General features: G+C 42.4%; 1 protein-coding gene across 1 annotated transcript; it reads right to left on the minus strand.

Annotated features, from left to right (window-relative positions):
- Positions 1 to 14,401: 14,401 nt before the first annotated feature.
- On the minus strand, positions 14,402 to 16,071 carry LOC117208310. The gene is made up of 3 exons (XM_033449371.1): positions 15,482 to 16,071; positions 15,273 to 15,393; positions 14,402 to 15,166 (listed from the first exon to the last, which is right to left on the minus strand). The coding sequence occupies exons 1-3, from the start codon at positions 16,069 to 16,071 to the stop codon at positions 14,402 to 14,404; spliced, it is 1,476 nt and encodes a 491-aa protein (XP_033305262.1).
- Positions 16,072 to 16,351: the final 280 nt, after the last annotated feature.

Raw genomic sequence — 16,351 nt, forward strand, 5'->3', positions numbered from 1 at the left:
GGAAAATTCTTCAGCTTGATCTTCGCCGCTTCTTGCCCATATGTTGTCTGCTTTTCTGATTACTGGGATTAGTTTTGTTGGCTTCTTTATTTTTTTCGTGGCTTTCCATAGGGAGTAGTTGGAGTTTTCGTGTGCAGAGAGTGACTCTATGAATTTTGTGAATTCGTTATTGTTGTGCTCTTTTATTTTGTTTTTTATTTCCTTTGCAAGTTTGTTTAGGTGTTTTCTGTTTTCTCGTGTTTTATGTTTTCGCCATTTTGCTTTCGCTTTTCTTTTTTCTCTAATTTTTTCGAGGATGTCTAGTGGAACTGTTTTTGTTTGTCTGTTGGTTGGTTCAGGTATAGTGGTTGCCCATGCTGCTTCTTGGATAGTTTCTGTAAATGTTGTTACTGCCTGTTCGATGTGTTCGGGTGTTTTCAATGGAATGTTGCAGTTGGTTTTGCTCTCGATTATTTCTTTAAAAGTTTGCCATTTGGTGGTTCTGTTGCATAGTGTCTCTGGATTGCTATGAGGTATTGGTTTGTTTCTATATGCAATTATTATGGGTGTATGATCGAAGCTAAGCTCGAGGCTGGGTATTATTTTTAATTTATTTGCGTTCAGTCCCTTTGTGACTGCAAGGTCGGGTAGGTCAGGCATTTTACTCAGGTCTGTCGGTCAGTATGTCGGTCTTCCTGTGGATAATATATTGAGGTTGTTGTTTCTAATGTATTTTTCCAGGATTCTACCTCGAGGTGTGGTAATTCTTGATCTCCATAGCGTGTGCTTTGCATTGTAGTCTCCCGCTGCGATAGGCCTGTCACCTAAGTGTTGAAAGTACTCCTCCCACATTTGTGATGTCATTTTGTGTCGCGGTGGTACATATACTGCTGACAACAGGAAGTGGTTACTGCTAGTTTGTACCGTAACGGTGGTTGCTTGGGTATATTTCTTTCTTACTTGGCTATGTAAGTGATGTTTGATATCACTGCGGTCCCTCCGTGTGCTTTTCCTAAGGGGTGTTTGGTATCATATATGGTGTAGTATGGTAGTTTCATGTAGCCTTTTGGCGTGAAGTGCGTTTCTGAAACAAGTAATATGTCTATATTGTTGTTGTACAGGAATGTTTTAGCTTCTAGGTCCCGTTGTTGTAGGCCATTTGAGTTCCAGGCCGCTATTTTCAGCGTGTCTGTTTTTATTTTTTGCTTAGCATGTTTGTAAGAAGTTGTAACATGACTGTAATTTGTTGCGTTTGCTGTCTAAGAACTGCGTTTTGTTTGCTTATCATTTTTGTTAGCATTTCGGTGTTTTCGGTGGATTGTTTGAGCAGTTCCTTGATTTCTGTAGTGTCGTTGCTGTGATGGTTCTAATTTTGGATGTCTAAGGATGGCAGTTGGTTGATTACTTGTGCGTAGCTTCGGCTACCAACGGTGTTGGTGTTACCGTGGTTATAGTTCATTACGTGCTGTAAATTTGGTATTGTCTCAGTTTCTGTGCTATTCTGTTGCGCGTGAAAGTTATTGCGTGTCCTGTTTCGAAGCGGCGGAAACAGTTTACGTTGCAGTTGTTTTCTGACTACACAGCCTTTGTAGCTAGCTGGGTGGATTCCATTGCAGTTGTAGCATTTTACTTCATTTATTTTTCCTATGTACGGACAGTTTATTGTTAGGTGTTTTTCTGCTCATTTGACACACGCCGCGTTTCTGTTGCAGTAATTTTCTGTGTGTCCATATTGCTGACACCGTATGCATTGCGGTATGTCTTTTTTACGTCTGGGTGGCTGCACTGTTACTATTGTGTTTAGAACCTTTTTAATTTCAAAAATTTCGGTGTTATTATTTTTAGGTTCGAATTTTATTAGAAATAGCGGTAATGGTTGCTTCGTATCATACCGGGTTATATTGTTTATTGCTTTTACCTGGTCTCCGATTTTAGCTAGTTCCTCGCATATTTTATGAGTATTTGTTTTTGGGTGTAATCCTCTGAATACTGCTTTGTAACTTTTATCAGTTTTGAGCTGGTAAGTGTAATAGCCGGCGTTTTTTTCTTTTAGTGTTTTTGTCACTTTTCTGAAAGTTTCTGGGGTGTTAGTTTGTACTTTTACCTGGTCTAGTTTTAATTGTTTTATACTGTAATTTTCTTTTCCTGCCACGTTGTTCAGTAGTTCAATGAGGGGGTCTATTATTTGGGCTGCAATGTAAATTGACGGTGGTTTGGCGATATGGGTTATTGGTTTTCCGACTGGGTCTGTTTCTTTCTCTTCAGGCAGTGCGCTGAAGGAGTTTCGGAGAGTAATTTCTTGTAGCCATTGTTGCTTTTCTGCTTCGATAGCTTTCCTAACGTTCGTGTTTGGTGTCATTTTGCGTTTTTTATTGTAAATTGCCACCTTCCAGCTTTCATCCTGGTGGGTTAGTTCGTTGTTGGTTTTATTCTCGTCATTATTTTGTATTGTTTCCATTTCTATTTCATTTATAGGTGAGCACTCCTGTTCTGCGTTTAGTGATTGACTTGGATTTGATATATTTATAGCTTTGTTTATGTAATATGTTTCATCTTTGCTTATTATTTTTATCGGTGGTATGTGTTGTTGCACTTTGGATTTAGTAATAATAATCTTATCAGTAGAAAACACGGATTGTCCACCATTTGGCTATGGGCGTTGTCGTTCGTCACTTTCTTTTACCTTCTTGCCGCACTTTCACTGAAGCACTGTTTTACACGTCCGTTTAGCTCGGCTGCTTGGGCAGAACTGCGCATGCTTTTGACCTGTAACTTTGGTTTCTTTTTATCATTTCTCTTGCCATCGCTCCTATTGCGCTATTCGCCAAGGATTGTAATAAACAGTTATCTTTCGTTCCTCAAAAAGTTCTATAACTTACATATTCCGTTTAAGAAAATATGCTCTGTCCCTGTGGGATTTTTATGGAAAGAAATGTTATCCTTAGGAAATTTTTTAAAAAGTGTTGTCATGGAACAGACATTTTAGAATCTGCATAATAAAAATTCCATGAAAACAAGTTATTTTAAAACGTATAATAAAAGACGTTACATAAAATAAATAATACAGTACGAATAATGTTGTATTATTCATAAGATTATTTAATAAAAAAATATGAAAATTATAACGTAAATAATTCACAGTTTCAGGAGAAGTATTAAATGGAAAAAAATATTTGTTCAGAATAGTACTTAAATAAAATTCTTTTACCATTTAAATGAATAGAAATACATAAAAATTATGTAATATAATATATAGACAATATTATACATTATACAATGTAATATGTATTCCGGTTTACATTAGGATTAGGGTTAGAGGCGCTTAATGATTCTTCAATAGAATTAGACATTGACGTGGTACAACAATGGTAAAGTTTATTAACACAAGTATGGATATTACAGCGTTGGCAATTAACCGCGGTGATTAGGCACTCGTGACACTAATGGCAATGGCCTCAGGTTCGATAACGAATCTGCGGTCAACGGGATAACAAAATATGTTTCCTTCCAAAGTACAAGTTGTACTCAACTTGCTTGTCTACGGTACAAGTATCACTAAACTAACTCTTCATTAGAACGTAGAATATTCAGCGAGAGTAAAGATGCTATGTAACTCGATAATGAGACCTCACGAGAGGTCAGAGACATTCCGTTACGATAATGTTGCAGAGGAAAACTATGATGGGGTGTGTCTACGGACCGAGATCATCAGATTCGTCGAGGAAAGCCTTCGTTCGGAAAGTGAGGGAAATTGACGTTGCTAATTGGTCAATTTCCATGTTGGTGGTTAGAGAAGGCCGCCCTTGAGGGAAAGTTGCTATCGAGAAGCGTCGTTCGTGTGAATAATAGATTTCCCCTATCTTCCCGTAGTTGGGACAAAGACTGTTCGTCTGTTTGAAGGACTTTTGTTAACTAAATCTTCTGTAAATCTAAATAATCTAAATAATCTGTAATCATCTTACCCGAAGAATAGGGTCTGTGTGTAGCGGGCCACGGAATAGAAACCGTTGGAATGTTTACTGTCGCGTGTCTCTACAACTATTTCCTTTTAAGGAGAGCTATACTATTACTCTATACCTTTGTTAGACAAAACGTTCCCTTCACTGCGGCTACGTTCGGAGGCTGATTGTCGCCTCGAGCCTAAGCTCAATATCACAAATCTCGAACAAATACAATCGGATTGAATGACGACAATTGCTTAATTACGGCTATGAATAGAATCTAGATTATAATGTTAGGGGATTTTCCCAAAATTACAAAGGGAAGGCTTCGGTGTCCTTTCACCTCCGACATATATATAAGAAACGAGAAAATATATAGAGAGTAGAATCGATCAATAAACTAAAAATATATACGGACGCTAAAATAGGCGCGCGCTACAGTCGGCGCGTAATATGGAGTGAAAAGAGCATTCAAACGTCAAGATAGCTCAAACAGGAATGAGGTAACATCTAGTTTTCTTCAAAATCATTATAAGAATGCAGTTTGCGCGATGCCGGTGTAACGTCAATTTTATCAAAGGCCACCGCGTACCCTCAATTACCCCAGGGACCCACCATAAACTTAAACTTTTAGTTTATTATTTTTGTGTTATCTGTTTATGGATGGTCCTTGAAACAGCCCTTAAGTTGTTATACGTCCTCACTAATTACGGGGAAAGCAGGTAGTTACCTAATGGGAAAAACCCAACACTTGACTAACGAAAAAGCTGATTTTTCCCATAAACAATATTATTAACATGACCAATTGGCATCGCGGATCGTTACCCTCATCTTTCCTAACGTAAGGTGCGAACAGCGAATCCGCGTTGTTAATTAAAAAGGGCGCACCCACACCGAGCTTTCCTCCCTAATGAGACGAGAACACCTGGGGAGAAATAGACAAAACCATCGAAGAGTGAACATCTCTCCGATCAGTGTAAACCTGTGCTGTGCTAGAAAATAAAGACAATAGTTGTGTTACGACTCAGCTATTTTATTTCATCAACCAACCCTTAAGTTTACTGGCAGAAGAAGGGTTAAGCGCTTTTTAAGTGCGTATTCGCTTTTAATACTAATATAAAAATAATAAAAGAGAAAAGTTATTTATTCCTAAGCGAAAAATGTGGTAAGAGAATAATTTTCTCATGGTTGAAAATTTGAAGTCCATTGATATTTTCTCTATAACATTTTTATTATCACGACATAGTATCTGAAATTTTGACCAATCCAATGATTTTTATTCTTAGAAATATCTTGAATACGGAGAATTAAGAAATGTATAGTGAAGGATGTAAATAATGAAAATAAATTATGGTGGAGGAATCAACGAAGGAAAGTTATTTTGCTAATTATTATACGAATGAATATTCAAAATGTCGCGCAACGACTACTAAACTATTTAATAAACACTAACCTTACCCGGGTTAACGAAATGACTGGTTTAAAGATCTAATTTAAAATTGTACATTTATAGTTATTTCTTTTGTTCATCTAGCTTTATGTGAATTCTTATATTCTCCGATTAATTGATTTCTTAACTTTTAAAACTAGTTATGTGACCGGGCCTGATGAGATTAGTGTCGCAAGCCAGCCGGAAATTTTCTTCAATTTCTGATCTTCGGCTGATTTTCAGTATTTTGCCTCCGACCTTTCACCAGCAATTAGATTTGACAAACGAAATGCAATGTAAGACTTACCAACGTTTAGGCCATGTATCTTCTAACTGCAACAGACTGCCGCAGCGTTAAATTAAACGATAAATTATGATCCAAATAAACGTATTGACCCAGATTCATATACCGAAGAAAGCGAGGATAACACGAATCAACCTTGTTGCGTGTCGTGTAAAAATTCTGATCATCCTGTTCACATCAAGATTGCTTTCAACGCTTATTGTTAGTGTTAAAAAGGCGATGACAAAAGAGAATTTGGAATATTAACGAAGAGCGGAACAAATAAATACGATTCGTTTGTGAAACAAGTGACTCAAAAATTACTTGCAGAAAAAATTCCATCGAATAATAAATTAGATAATTGTCCTAACCTCTGTATTCCCTTATTTCATCGCGATATATCTGATGGCTAAATATGAACCACAATCCTAACACTGTCCTTGGAGAAGCGGCTAAATACAATACAAAGCTCAAACTCTAAACTTATAGGGGAAATCTTCACGTTTATACCGCAGCAACATAGCTCAACAGTGAACCGGCTCCTTTCACTTCACTAAATAATAGGGCGACGATCTCCTAGACGAGTCCAGTAACTCGGCGGTAAGAACAGAGCATCGCATGCAGCATTCAAGATTTCCAAACATATCCTACCGCCACGTATAGACAATAGAAAGCTACATCTGTATATCTATTATTAAACTATGTCTTGTTCCCTAACAATGTTTCAAATCAACCAAAAAATTTAAGAGAAAATAGTGCTTGCCCTCCGTATAAATGAAATATCATAATGGAACTTTCGGGCAGCCGACTAACTCAGAGACCAACTGACTCAGAGTTCAAAGTAATTACCCGTGCTTCCAGGTTTTTTCCTGAAACACGACTTGGGAAATCCCCCAACACAACAATCCCCAAAAATTTCGGAAATCCCCAAAACACATCTCCAAAGTAACAGCCCAACAATGGAACTTATTTAGAGCAGCCTCTATTTCTGTCAACAAACAAGTGGTCCGTAATGTACCGTAATGAGTTTCATGTCCTTTCAATTGTTCGTTAAATTTATTGTTTAGCATATCCACTCGAGAAATTTCGAGTTCTAGAGCATCGTTTGTTCTTCAGAAATTTGGATTATTTTCTCTTGTCTGCTGCTACATGTTGCTGTTATTTTATCAACTTCTTTCAACATAGGTGCTTGTTCTTTCTTTTTCAAGTAATATATCATTGTCCGTACCTTTGGATTTTACTTTTTTAACTGTATGTTCTTCATCTAAATTTATTACATAGTCTTCAGCTTCCATTCTGGCTTGTTTTGTTACTGACTCGAACGTATGAACTGCACGTCCTTATACTGAGTAGGTTTTTAAATTTTGTCTGGCGTTTGATATTACTTTTAGGCGATGATAACTCAAGCAAGGATTTAAACACTGATCCATCATTTGCTTTTTGCACTTCAGATACACTATCTTTTTCATTATCACATAAATTATTTTCGATAATAGGAGTTGAAATCTTTGGTTCACTGATACTGATTTCATTGGTTTCTTCAAATTCCTTAACGTTATCTTTAGGAACTTCGATATCGTCGTTATCACAATCATTTGAAACAATTTTACCTACTACCTCATCCTCAGCTGTAGCATCACAGCATTTCATTAAAGGAGAAATATCCTCCACTTTATTAATTTTAATAAAACATTATTTTTCAGTACTTTTTTCTTTTTAATAATTCTGATGTTTCTTAGGAACTTTCTACTATATCTTCTGCATCATGTTGAGTTTGATTTTTTTTTCTTCTATGAACTTAAGATCTTGATTTAAGCTTTGTGTTTCGCTATATGATTTATTACTATTAACTACTTCGACAATATTTTCATATTTTTTGTAAAGTAAATCATATTTATCATCTGATATACATTTTGAAGTAATTTCTGTCTGTATATTTTTTCCTTTCCCCTACTTCTTTTTCTCCTACTAATGAATTCTTTTTATACACTAAAATAATTTTTGTATCTTTAATTTTGTTAAGTTCAATTCTTATTTTTAATAATTTACTTTTATCTAATTTAGATAATGCTTGTGAATCTTCTATTACATCTTCCATATCATTTTGAGTGTAGCTCCTATCTTCAGTAAATTTAATATTTTGAACGATATCATTAATTTCATTAGCTCTTTCGGTATCAAACAAATCGCACTTATTATTTGATGTACCTTTTGAATTAACTCCTGTCTTTGCAGTTTTTTCTTTTGTATTTTCTTCGACTTTTCTTTGTTCTTTTAATCCACTCTTTTCATTTTGTAGGATCTTTCTTGTATCTTCGTCCTTTTTAACTTCAACTTTACCCAATCTCCTAGGTCTGCCTCTATGTTTCGCTTCTCTCTTTGCGATATTAGCATCTTTGTTTTCTTCTGATTGCTTTTCATTATCACAACACTTCGATCGCCGACTACGCGATAGGGGACTATCAAATAACATATTTATACGTAAACGAGATATTTCATTCCTATTACGTTGGCTTAAATCCGCTTCATCAATTGCTATTACACTCGTTACTGCATTATCATTTTCTACAGATTTACACCTATCGCTATCACTAGCTGTGTCCGTTAAAAGAACTTTGCTTCGTTGACGCGCATTAGTTGTTTCGCTTTCACTATCTGAAATTGATCACCCACTCCCTATGGTAGAATCAATCAATCCTAATGTACACATCTACAAATTTAAAGCCATCGTAGCAGAATATCCATCCACTAGGTAAACAAAATAAAAACCTGCCAAGCACGAACGCGGTATAGATTGTTGTCACCTGTTCGATTCGTGCTACATTTGACTAAAAAACTCATGCGAAGTTATTTAAAATATAAAATTCGAATTAACATCTAGCTTTCAACAACCTGTCTAAAGATACCGCTCACAAACAAGCTATCATTTCTTGAAACAAATATATAAGATTTATTTATGTTATCAATTTTGTTGTGTGTCGAAATACAGCCCAATCAAAACATTCTATGGACCAAATAAAAAAATTGTTGACATTGATTGTCAACAAGTCCTATAAACTAAGATTTTTCATATTTCTTCTGCTTTTGATAATTAGACACAACCTCCCGCTAGCCGATGAGTCATTCTGCTATATTTGGCTTATCCTTTGTTATTATACAAATTGCTGCCATTTTTCACGGCTGACCTACTAATTCGTTTAGAGACTAGACACTACGTTAGATATTTTAATCAAATAAACTCATAATTGTAGCGATAAAATACTTCCTATCAGTACAATATATGATCTAAAATTTAAACATCCTGCTTCAGGACGACACATCCAGTGAATTAACGGCGCCTGAACAATCCCTTAAAACGGGTAAATCTATAACTTTATTATCTAATTTCAACCTAATATCCAAAAACTGATCAACATAATTTCACTATGCCCAAAAAGCATCGCCTTACAAATGATATCGATATTTACGACATTTCTTTGCTATATGAGTATAGTATTATTTGTTATAGATCCAGACCACCGACCTCGGCCAGGGCTATCAAAATTCGCCTTCGTCATGGCCAATAACCAATATAATATTAACTACGATAGAAACTGTCATTGTTAATTTAACACTAGCTATCATCGCTATAATACGAATGACCTATATACATATTAAATAAACTATAATAAATAACTTATTATCTTTAAATACACCTTGTCTTATTTATCTACACTTTCCTTTGTCTTGCAATCTACGTCCACCTTGATCTACGCATTGTCACGTAAAATTCGTGATAAAAAAGGAGGAGCGGAGCAATAGCTTAACTTGACTGTCCTTGGAATAAAGTAAAACCCGAGCGAGAACGAAAAATATTTATTGCGGGTAGCCGCAACCGCGGCTTCGACCTTGCAATCCACTAGCGATAAAAAGTTCGCGTACAAGGTAAATAGCGGGCAAAAGAACGATATAGAGCATAGAGTGTAGAGTATTGCAGCGTCGCAGAAAAAGAAAAATCAACAGCTTGGTCGATCATTGCGCAGCAACAGATCGAGCAACAATACAAATGATCATGGAAGTGCGTTTCTGCTGCCCGGTCTGTTCGAACTATGACGATTTGTCTTTCTGATCTTTCCGACTCGACAGTCGCACCGTTCACTCGACCGTCGACTATAAATTGTTTCGCATTTTCTAGAGAACGGACACTTGAAACTACGTGCTTGCGGTACATTCGATAGCCCGGACAGAGGGATCATTCGTGAGCCTGTTTTCGTCCTGAGAGACGAGAAAATTATTAGAAATTCAATGGTGCAATTGTTAACATTTGCGCACTAATAGGTTCCTACGTAGCTAAAATAAAGCAAAAGTAGCGCGAAATTAAGGAATGACAATTGAGAAATTTCTTGGATGATCTACGTTTATTACGCACTGGTTGCCTGCGAGAATCGGTATCTAGTAGCATCTAAGTTGTCCGAGAGAGTTTCACGATAAAGGGACAGATCTCTGCCGATACTCTCTATCTGACTATCGTAGCAGATCTGCGTACTTTTGCAAGGTTCTCCAAATTAATACAAATTTCTAACTACCGTAAAATCGAGATACTATACGCCGTAAAGCAAAGATAAGGAGAGTGGCGATGACCTCAGAAACGCGAAAAATATCTTAGAAGATAGAATTTTGGTTCCCCTCTTGACGTGTCTGCTCGGCGCCACCTCCGGCATCGTGACAACCACCGTATGCCCTAGGACGCCCTTACAACCTCCTTTACATCGTATATGCTCTTCTCGCCGGGATCCCGAAACGTTCGTAACCTAAGGCGCTAGCCACTGCGCTGCCGTCGTCCGACACTAGTTAGTGTCGAGTGGTGGTTTTTGCTGTTTAGTGCCGCCACAAATTCTTTATAAGTATTTAATATGTCGGAGATGAAAGGACATCGGACCCTTCCCTTTGGAACTTCGGGAAAATCCCTTAACACCGTAATCTAGATTCTATCATAGGCGTAATTAAACAATTGTCGTTCTTCGATCCGATTGTATTTGTTCAAGATTTGTGACAATGAGCTTGGGCTCGAGGCGACAGCCAGTCGCCGAACGTAGTCGCGGTCACGGGATGAACGCTTTGTCTAACAAAGGTATGGAGCAATTCTATAGCTCTGCTTAAAAGAAATATTTCTGGCGGCACGCGACAGTAAACATTCCAACGGTCTCTGTCCCGTAGCTCGCCACACGCAGACCCTATTCTTCGAGTAAGATGATTGCCAGATGTCGATGCGTCTCCGCAGTACATGTTCGGCTAGCTCGAGGGCCCGTTATAAATCTTAAGATTTAGTCAACTAAAGTCCTTCAAACAGACAAACAGTCTTTGTCCCAACTACGGGAAAATAGGGGAGACCTATTTTTCAACGAGCGGCGTCTCCCACTAGCAACTTTCCCTCGAGGGCGGCTAGCATCTTTTTCTAACCACCGATATGGGGATTGACCAATTAGCAACAACGCCAATTTCCATTACTTTCTGAACGAAGGCTTTTCTCGACGAATCCGATGATCTCCTGTCCTTAGACACACCGCATTATAGTTTTCCTTTGTGGCATCATCGGGACGGGAAAGTCATTCTCGCTCGCGATCTCATCGATGAAAAGAGTAACCCTTTACGACCAGTGAATATTACCAGTGAGTACCTAACTACCGCAGTTACTTGTCCGGTTCTATAATAATCGTATTTATACTAGTCAATGTCTTCTCTATTGCATAACGACAACGTGTAACCCACGCGAAGATTCGTTTCACGCCCCTAACCCTAATTCTAATGTAAACCCGATACCCGCCCATCCGCTACTATCGGAGACAAGATCCCACTGGAATTATGGAAAGGTAAGGGATGTGACATCCAAGGGGAGATCAACGGACTGAGAGTATTTGGGTGCAGAGTTCGGTACCTCTGAAGTCCAAGCGGAGGAAAATTCGATAGCAGGGCAGATGATGGGATATTTGTAGGTTACGACAGATAAGTCAAAGGCTATACAATTTACCTGCCAAGGACAAAGAAAGTGATAATATCTTGTCATGTCAGGTTCGATGAGAATACGTTTCCCTATAAGAGTGTTAAGATGAATACGAGCAATATAAAAAGGAGGTCCTCAGAATGGATATGGGACGTAGAAGATTTTGAACTTTGAAGGGGAGTTGACCAGACTGACGTCGAAACACAAAGTGATGGCGAAAACGATGAAGGGGAGACTGACTACTTCATGGACAATTTAACGAGTGAGGATAATACGGGGGAGGCTGTGAGTATACCGACTGAGCCCAGGAGGTCGGCAAGATTACATAAACCAAAGACGTGTGATAGTTCCGTTCATGTTGCGACCGTTTGCAAAACTCAAAGCATGTGTGTACCTGCGAATGTGTAAGGGGCCAGGTGCTCAAAAGTGGACTGATGCAATAATGGAGGAGTTAGACAATCTAAAAAGTAAAGACGAGTGGGACATTGTGCAAAGGCCCTTGAACAGAAACGTTATAGACTGTAAATGGGTGCTTGTAATAAAAAGAGACGCTGATAGGGACCTTTTTTGAGCGAGGAGGGGAAAATGCAGTTACGCATACCCAGCGTCACTGAGTTATGTGGGACTCGGCAGATGACGTCGCCATACCCACTAAAAACCCCACCTCCTATGCACTGCATTGAGGTACTCGAGGTACCAACCCGGTACAATCATTCGACATTACTTCGGGTTAGCTTCTACTTAAGCGTATCCACCTTCATCGGCAATCTTCTACGCTACACTCTTCTCCTCCTGCTTTCTCTTCTCCGCAGAGCTACCACCTCCCTCTCCTAGTTAAGCCAATTCGTCATGACCTTGGTGCACATTCTGCTGAATTTAAGCCATAGCCGCTCCTCGGCGGCCAGCTTCTCCACGATCCGGTTCTCTATCCTACATTCTTCTCCTATCTCGGCCTCCAACTCCGCGCGCTCCCCTGACCATCTAGGGCACCAGAACAGCAGGTGCTCGGCATCGTCCACGGCGGCTCCACAATCCCAACAACTGATGTGCGTCTCTTTCCCAATCCTGTGACGGTACCAATTGAAGATACTGTGCCCAGTGAGAATCTGCATGACGTGGTGTTGACGCCCCTCTTCATTCTGTAGAAGATCAACCGATCCTTTATCAACCTCTTAGTCCAGCAGTAGGGATTGTGGAACGTCTATTCCACCCTCCATCTGTCCTCGGCTTCGGTCTTCAGCCTCTCCATCTCCTCGTACAATGCCGGCTTCGTTCCCTCTGCATTCTCGACTATCCGCCTCTTCAAGCCGTACTGCTTCCACCGCAACCACGCCTTGATGTGTGTGGGCATGTTACCCGTTACCACGCACAAGGCTCCGTGCGACACTGTACGGTAGGCGGTAGACGTACGGATCATCGCCGCCCTCTGTGCCCTCTTGATGATGTTCTTGTTCTTCACCTTGACCAGGGATGAGGCCCATATAGGTGCACCATACAGGAACACCGACCCCCATACCCCATAGTAGAGCCTTCAGACTGCGTCCCTAGGCCCATTCACGTTGGGGAGCAGGCCCCGTATGGCGCACAAGAACCGTTCCGCCTTGTCACACGCCGATTCGAGGTGGGAGCAGAACCCCCTAGCATTATCCAACCAAACTCCCAAGTACTTCACTGTCTTACTAGTGGAGATCTCCCCCCCCCTCCCCGGCCCGCACGTCGAAGTTAAAACTCGTCGGTATCCTCTTCCTGGTTAGCAGGATAAGCTCCGTCTTCTCTCTTGCCAGATGAAGTCCCACGTCGCTGCAACCAACTGGTGGCCGTGCTGATGGCCGCCCTTATTCTGTCCTGGATTCCGAGGAACCCTGGCCTTAAGGAGTACCGCCAGGTCGTCGGCAAACGCCACGGTTTCGATGTCCTTCTCCCGGTCGAGCGTCTCCAGAATTCCGTCGTACACGAGGTTCCACAGTAGCGGTCCTAAGACCGACACATGCGGAACCCCCGCACCGACCTTCCTCCTTACGACGCTGTCGCGGCAGTGCGCTATGATCCTCCTATCGGCCAGGTAATCCCCGATCAACTCCTGAAGTCGTCCTGGCAACCGCCTCCTTCGCACTTCCTCCAGAATACTCTGCAGTCTCAGTATATTGAACGCGTTCTTCACGTCGAACGCGACCAGAACGCATACCAGGCCCTCTCTTTTGCAGTCCTCTGCAACCGCGACCGTCCTGTTTAGGACTTCGAGGGTCCCCCTCCTCCTCCTGAAGCCATACTGGACCTTGTGGAAGGGATCTCGCCCGATGCTACTCTCGATGAGTATCTTCAGCGTGTGCTCCCAGACCTTGCTCAATGCCGGCAGTATGCTGATCGGCCTGTAAGCCGACGACAGTGTCGGGTCTCTGTTGGGCTTGGGTATCAGCATCACCCTAGCCACCTTCCATAACGCCGGTATCCTACCGCAGTTGTTAACTCCGTTGAGCACAGCTGGGAGCACCCTCGGTCTTCATTCCGCCAGCAGTCTGATCAAAGTACCGGAGATCCCATCCACCGTCTGCAGCCTTCCTAGGATCGCATTTCCCGACAGCCATCTTCAAATCTTCCTCGTCTATCCGTAGATCGTCGGCTCCGTCGAGTACCGCAGGTGGGGCCAGTCCGATTTCTTGCCTACCCGGTCGCGGTTGCTGCCCGGTAACGAAGATGTCGTCCAGGATACTCGCCACCCTGTCACCTCCGAGGGGCTCGGATGGTGCCGACCGCACCAATCTGCTCCTCACCACTCGATACGGCCTGCCTCATGGATCCTGGTCTAAAGTGGCACGGAAACCCTTCCCGCATTCCTCCTTACTGCGTTCGATCGCCCTCTCCAGGCTCCTTCGCGCAGCCTTGAATTCGGCCACCAGGAATTCGGCATCTTCCCTGCGAGCCGCCACCGCTAGTTGCGCTCTTCTCCTGCTCCTGCACATTGCGCTCCTTAACGTGGCTAGCTCGCTGTTCCACCAGTAATTGGCTTGTCTTCTCGCCCGCGACGGTAACGTCTTCCTCAAAGTCTCGGCACACGTGCGCTCCAAGCTATTCTGTGGCCTTTCGCCGCATGTCGACTCGTCGATTTTTAAAACGTGCCCCGCGTAGACAGCGTCGAATTTGCTCAAAAAGCTATCCGCATCGATCTGCTTCATCGAGTACACGAACGCTCCGCCAGCCGCCCTCTTAACGCTGCTCGTAAATACGTGTAATATATAAAAATGATTAGAGTCTGAGTACCAATCCAAGACGGCACTCCTCCTCCAACTCAGCCTCATACGTCGATCGATACACAACACATCCGGGAAACTAGTCCTTCCATTTCTCAGGAAGGAATAGCTCCCCGTCGTCCTAATCGGTACCAAACCGCGCTTCGTGATTACGTTCAGCAGGCATGTTCCCCTCCGTTCGGTCCTAATGCCACCCCACACACTAGAATTGGCATTAAAGTCGCCGGCGACCATTAGCGCCGATGCGCTTCTCCTCCCCTCCTTCAGAACCCCGTCTAGTTCCCCCCAAAAAGCATCGAAACGCACCTAGTCGTATTCGGGGAACAGTACCCAGTGACACAGAACACGTCGCCGAACCTGATTCCTACAATCCCAGCCTTTTGGACCAGGGTCTCGCTCATCGCGTATCTACCGTTAAACAGGTCGTAAACTCATCGTTAAACCAATAAGGCAATTGCCTGTAGGGCTCAGAGATGACCACGATGCCCACCCTGCTTTCACACGCGTACTGCATCATCAGGTCCTGCGCCAGTCTGCACCAATTTAAGTTAATCTGTAGGACTCTAATTGAGTCCCCGTCTAAACTTCCTAACTCCTAGGCGCACCATCGGGCACGCCTACGAACCGGTAATATATTTCGCACTAATCCCCCCCTGCCCCGAACACATCGCGCATCTGGGTTCCCTATCGCAGTCCTTCATGGTGCATTCGGTACTCCCACACCTCCTACACAGTTCCCTACCCGGGCACACCATGGTACATTTCGCTGCCACGTGCCCCAACATGTGGCACTTGTAGCAGCGCTGTGCGCCGGTAAGCAACCTAACCGAGGCTATGGTTAGTCCCGTTCTCAACCTCCTGTCCCTATCTTCGCTCGGCACCCCATTAGCAGGGAGGACCACCACCGCGACCTGCGTGCCCCATGGTGCCATCTTCAGGGATTTCACCTCGACGCTCACACTATCCTTGATCCCCCATTGAGCTCTCATCTCTTCCACCTGCTCCTCTTTACTGGTGAGGGGGTCAACGTTTCTAATCTGCAACGTCGCCGTATTAACGACCGCGGCCACCTCCGTGCTGTCGCTTAACGCGGCTCTCAGTCTCATCGCCGCCTCGTGCACCGACACCGTTCTGTCGAACTCTATTAGGATGTGCCCTGCCCTCGTTCTTCGGACCCCCGTGGCTCCCTCCAGGGTGTTCCTAGCAGCCATTATCTTCTTGTACACCAGGAGCCACTCCGAACCTTCCTCCACCTTTACCAGGGGCGCCTCCCTCCTTCTTCTATCCCTCGGTGCACCCCTGACCTCCGGGGCCACCTCTCGACTATTTCAATGGGGCGCGCTTTCGGAGCCTCCTTTATCAAGGGAGCTCTCCTCTCCCTTTTCCTCCTTTCGACCCTCCTCCACACCTCGGAGTCGTCACTATACTCCTCCTCCATCCTGCTCTTACTGAACGTACTCCCACAGGCCTCCGCATAAGAGACCTCGCCTT

Source organism: Bombus bifarius, unplaced genomic scaffold, assembly GCF_011952205.1.
Source record: "Bombus bifarius isolate JDL3187 unplaced genomic scaffold, Bbif_JDL3187 scf7180000008061, whole genome shotgun sequence".
In the NCBI taxonomy this organism is placed as follows: domain Eukaryota; kingdom Metazoa; phylum Arthropoda; class Insecta; order Hymenoptera; family Apidae; genus Bombus; species Bombus bifarius.

Bases quoted from the DNA above. Each gene is read 5' to 3' on its own strand.
- LOC117208310 (XM_033449371.1), bottom strand. From the start codon at position 16,071: ATGGCTGCTAGGAACACCCTGGAGGGAGCCACGGGGGTCCGAAGAACG. The intron at 15,394-15,481 runs GTAGGCGTGCCC...AAATTGGTGCAG, and splicing joins GCGAAATATATTACCGGTTC to ACTGGCGCAGGACCTGATGA. The intron at 15,167-15,272 runs GTAGATACGCGA...GAATACGACTAG, and splicing joins AGTTTACGACCTGTTTAACG to GTGCGTTTCGATGCTTTTTG.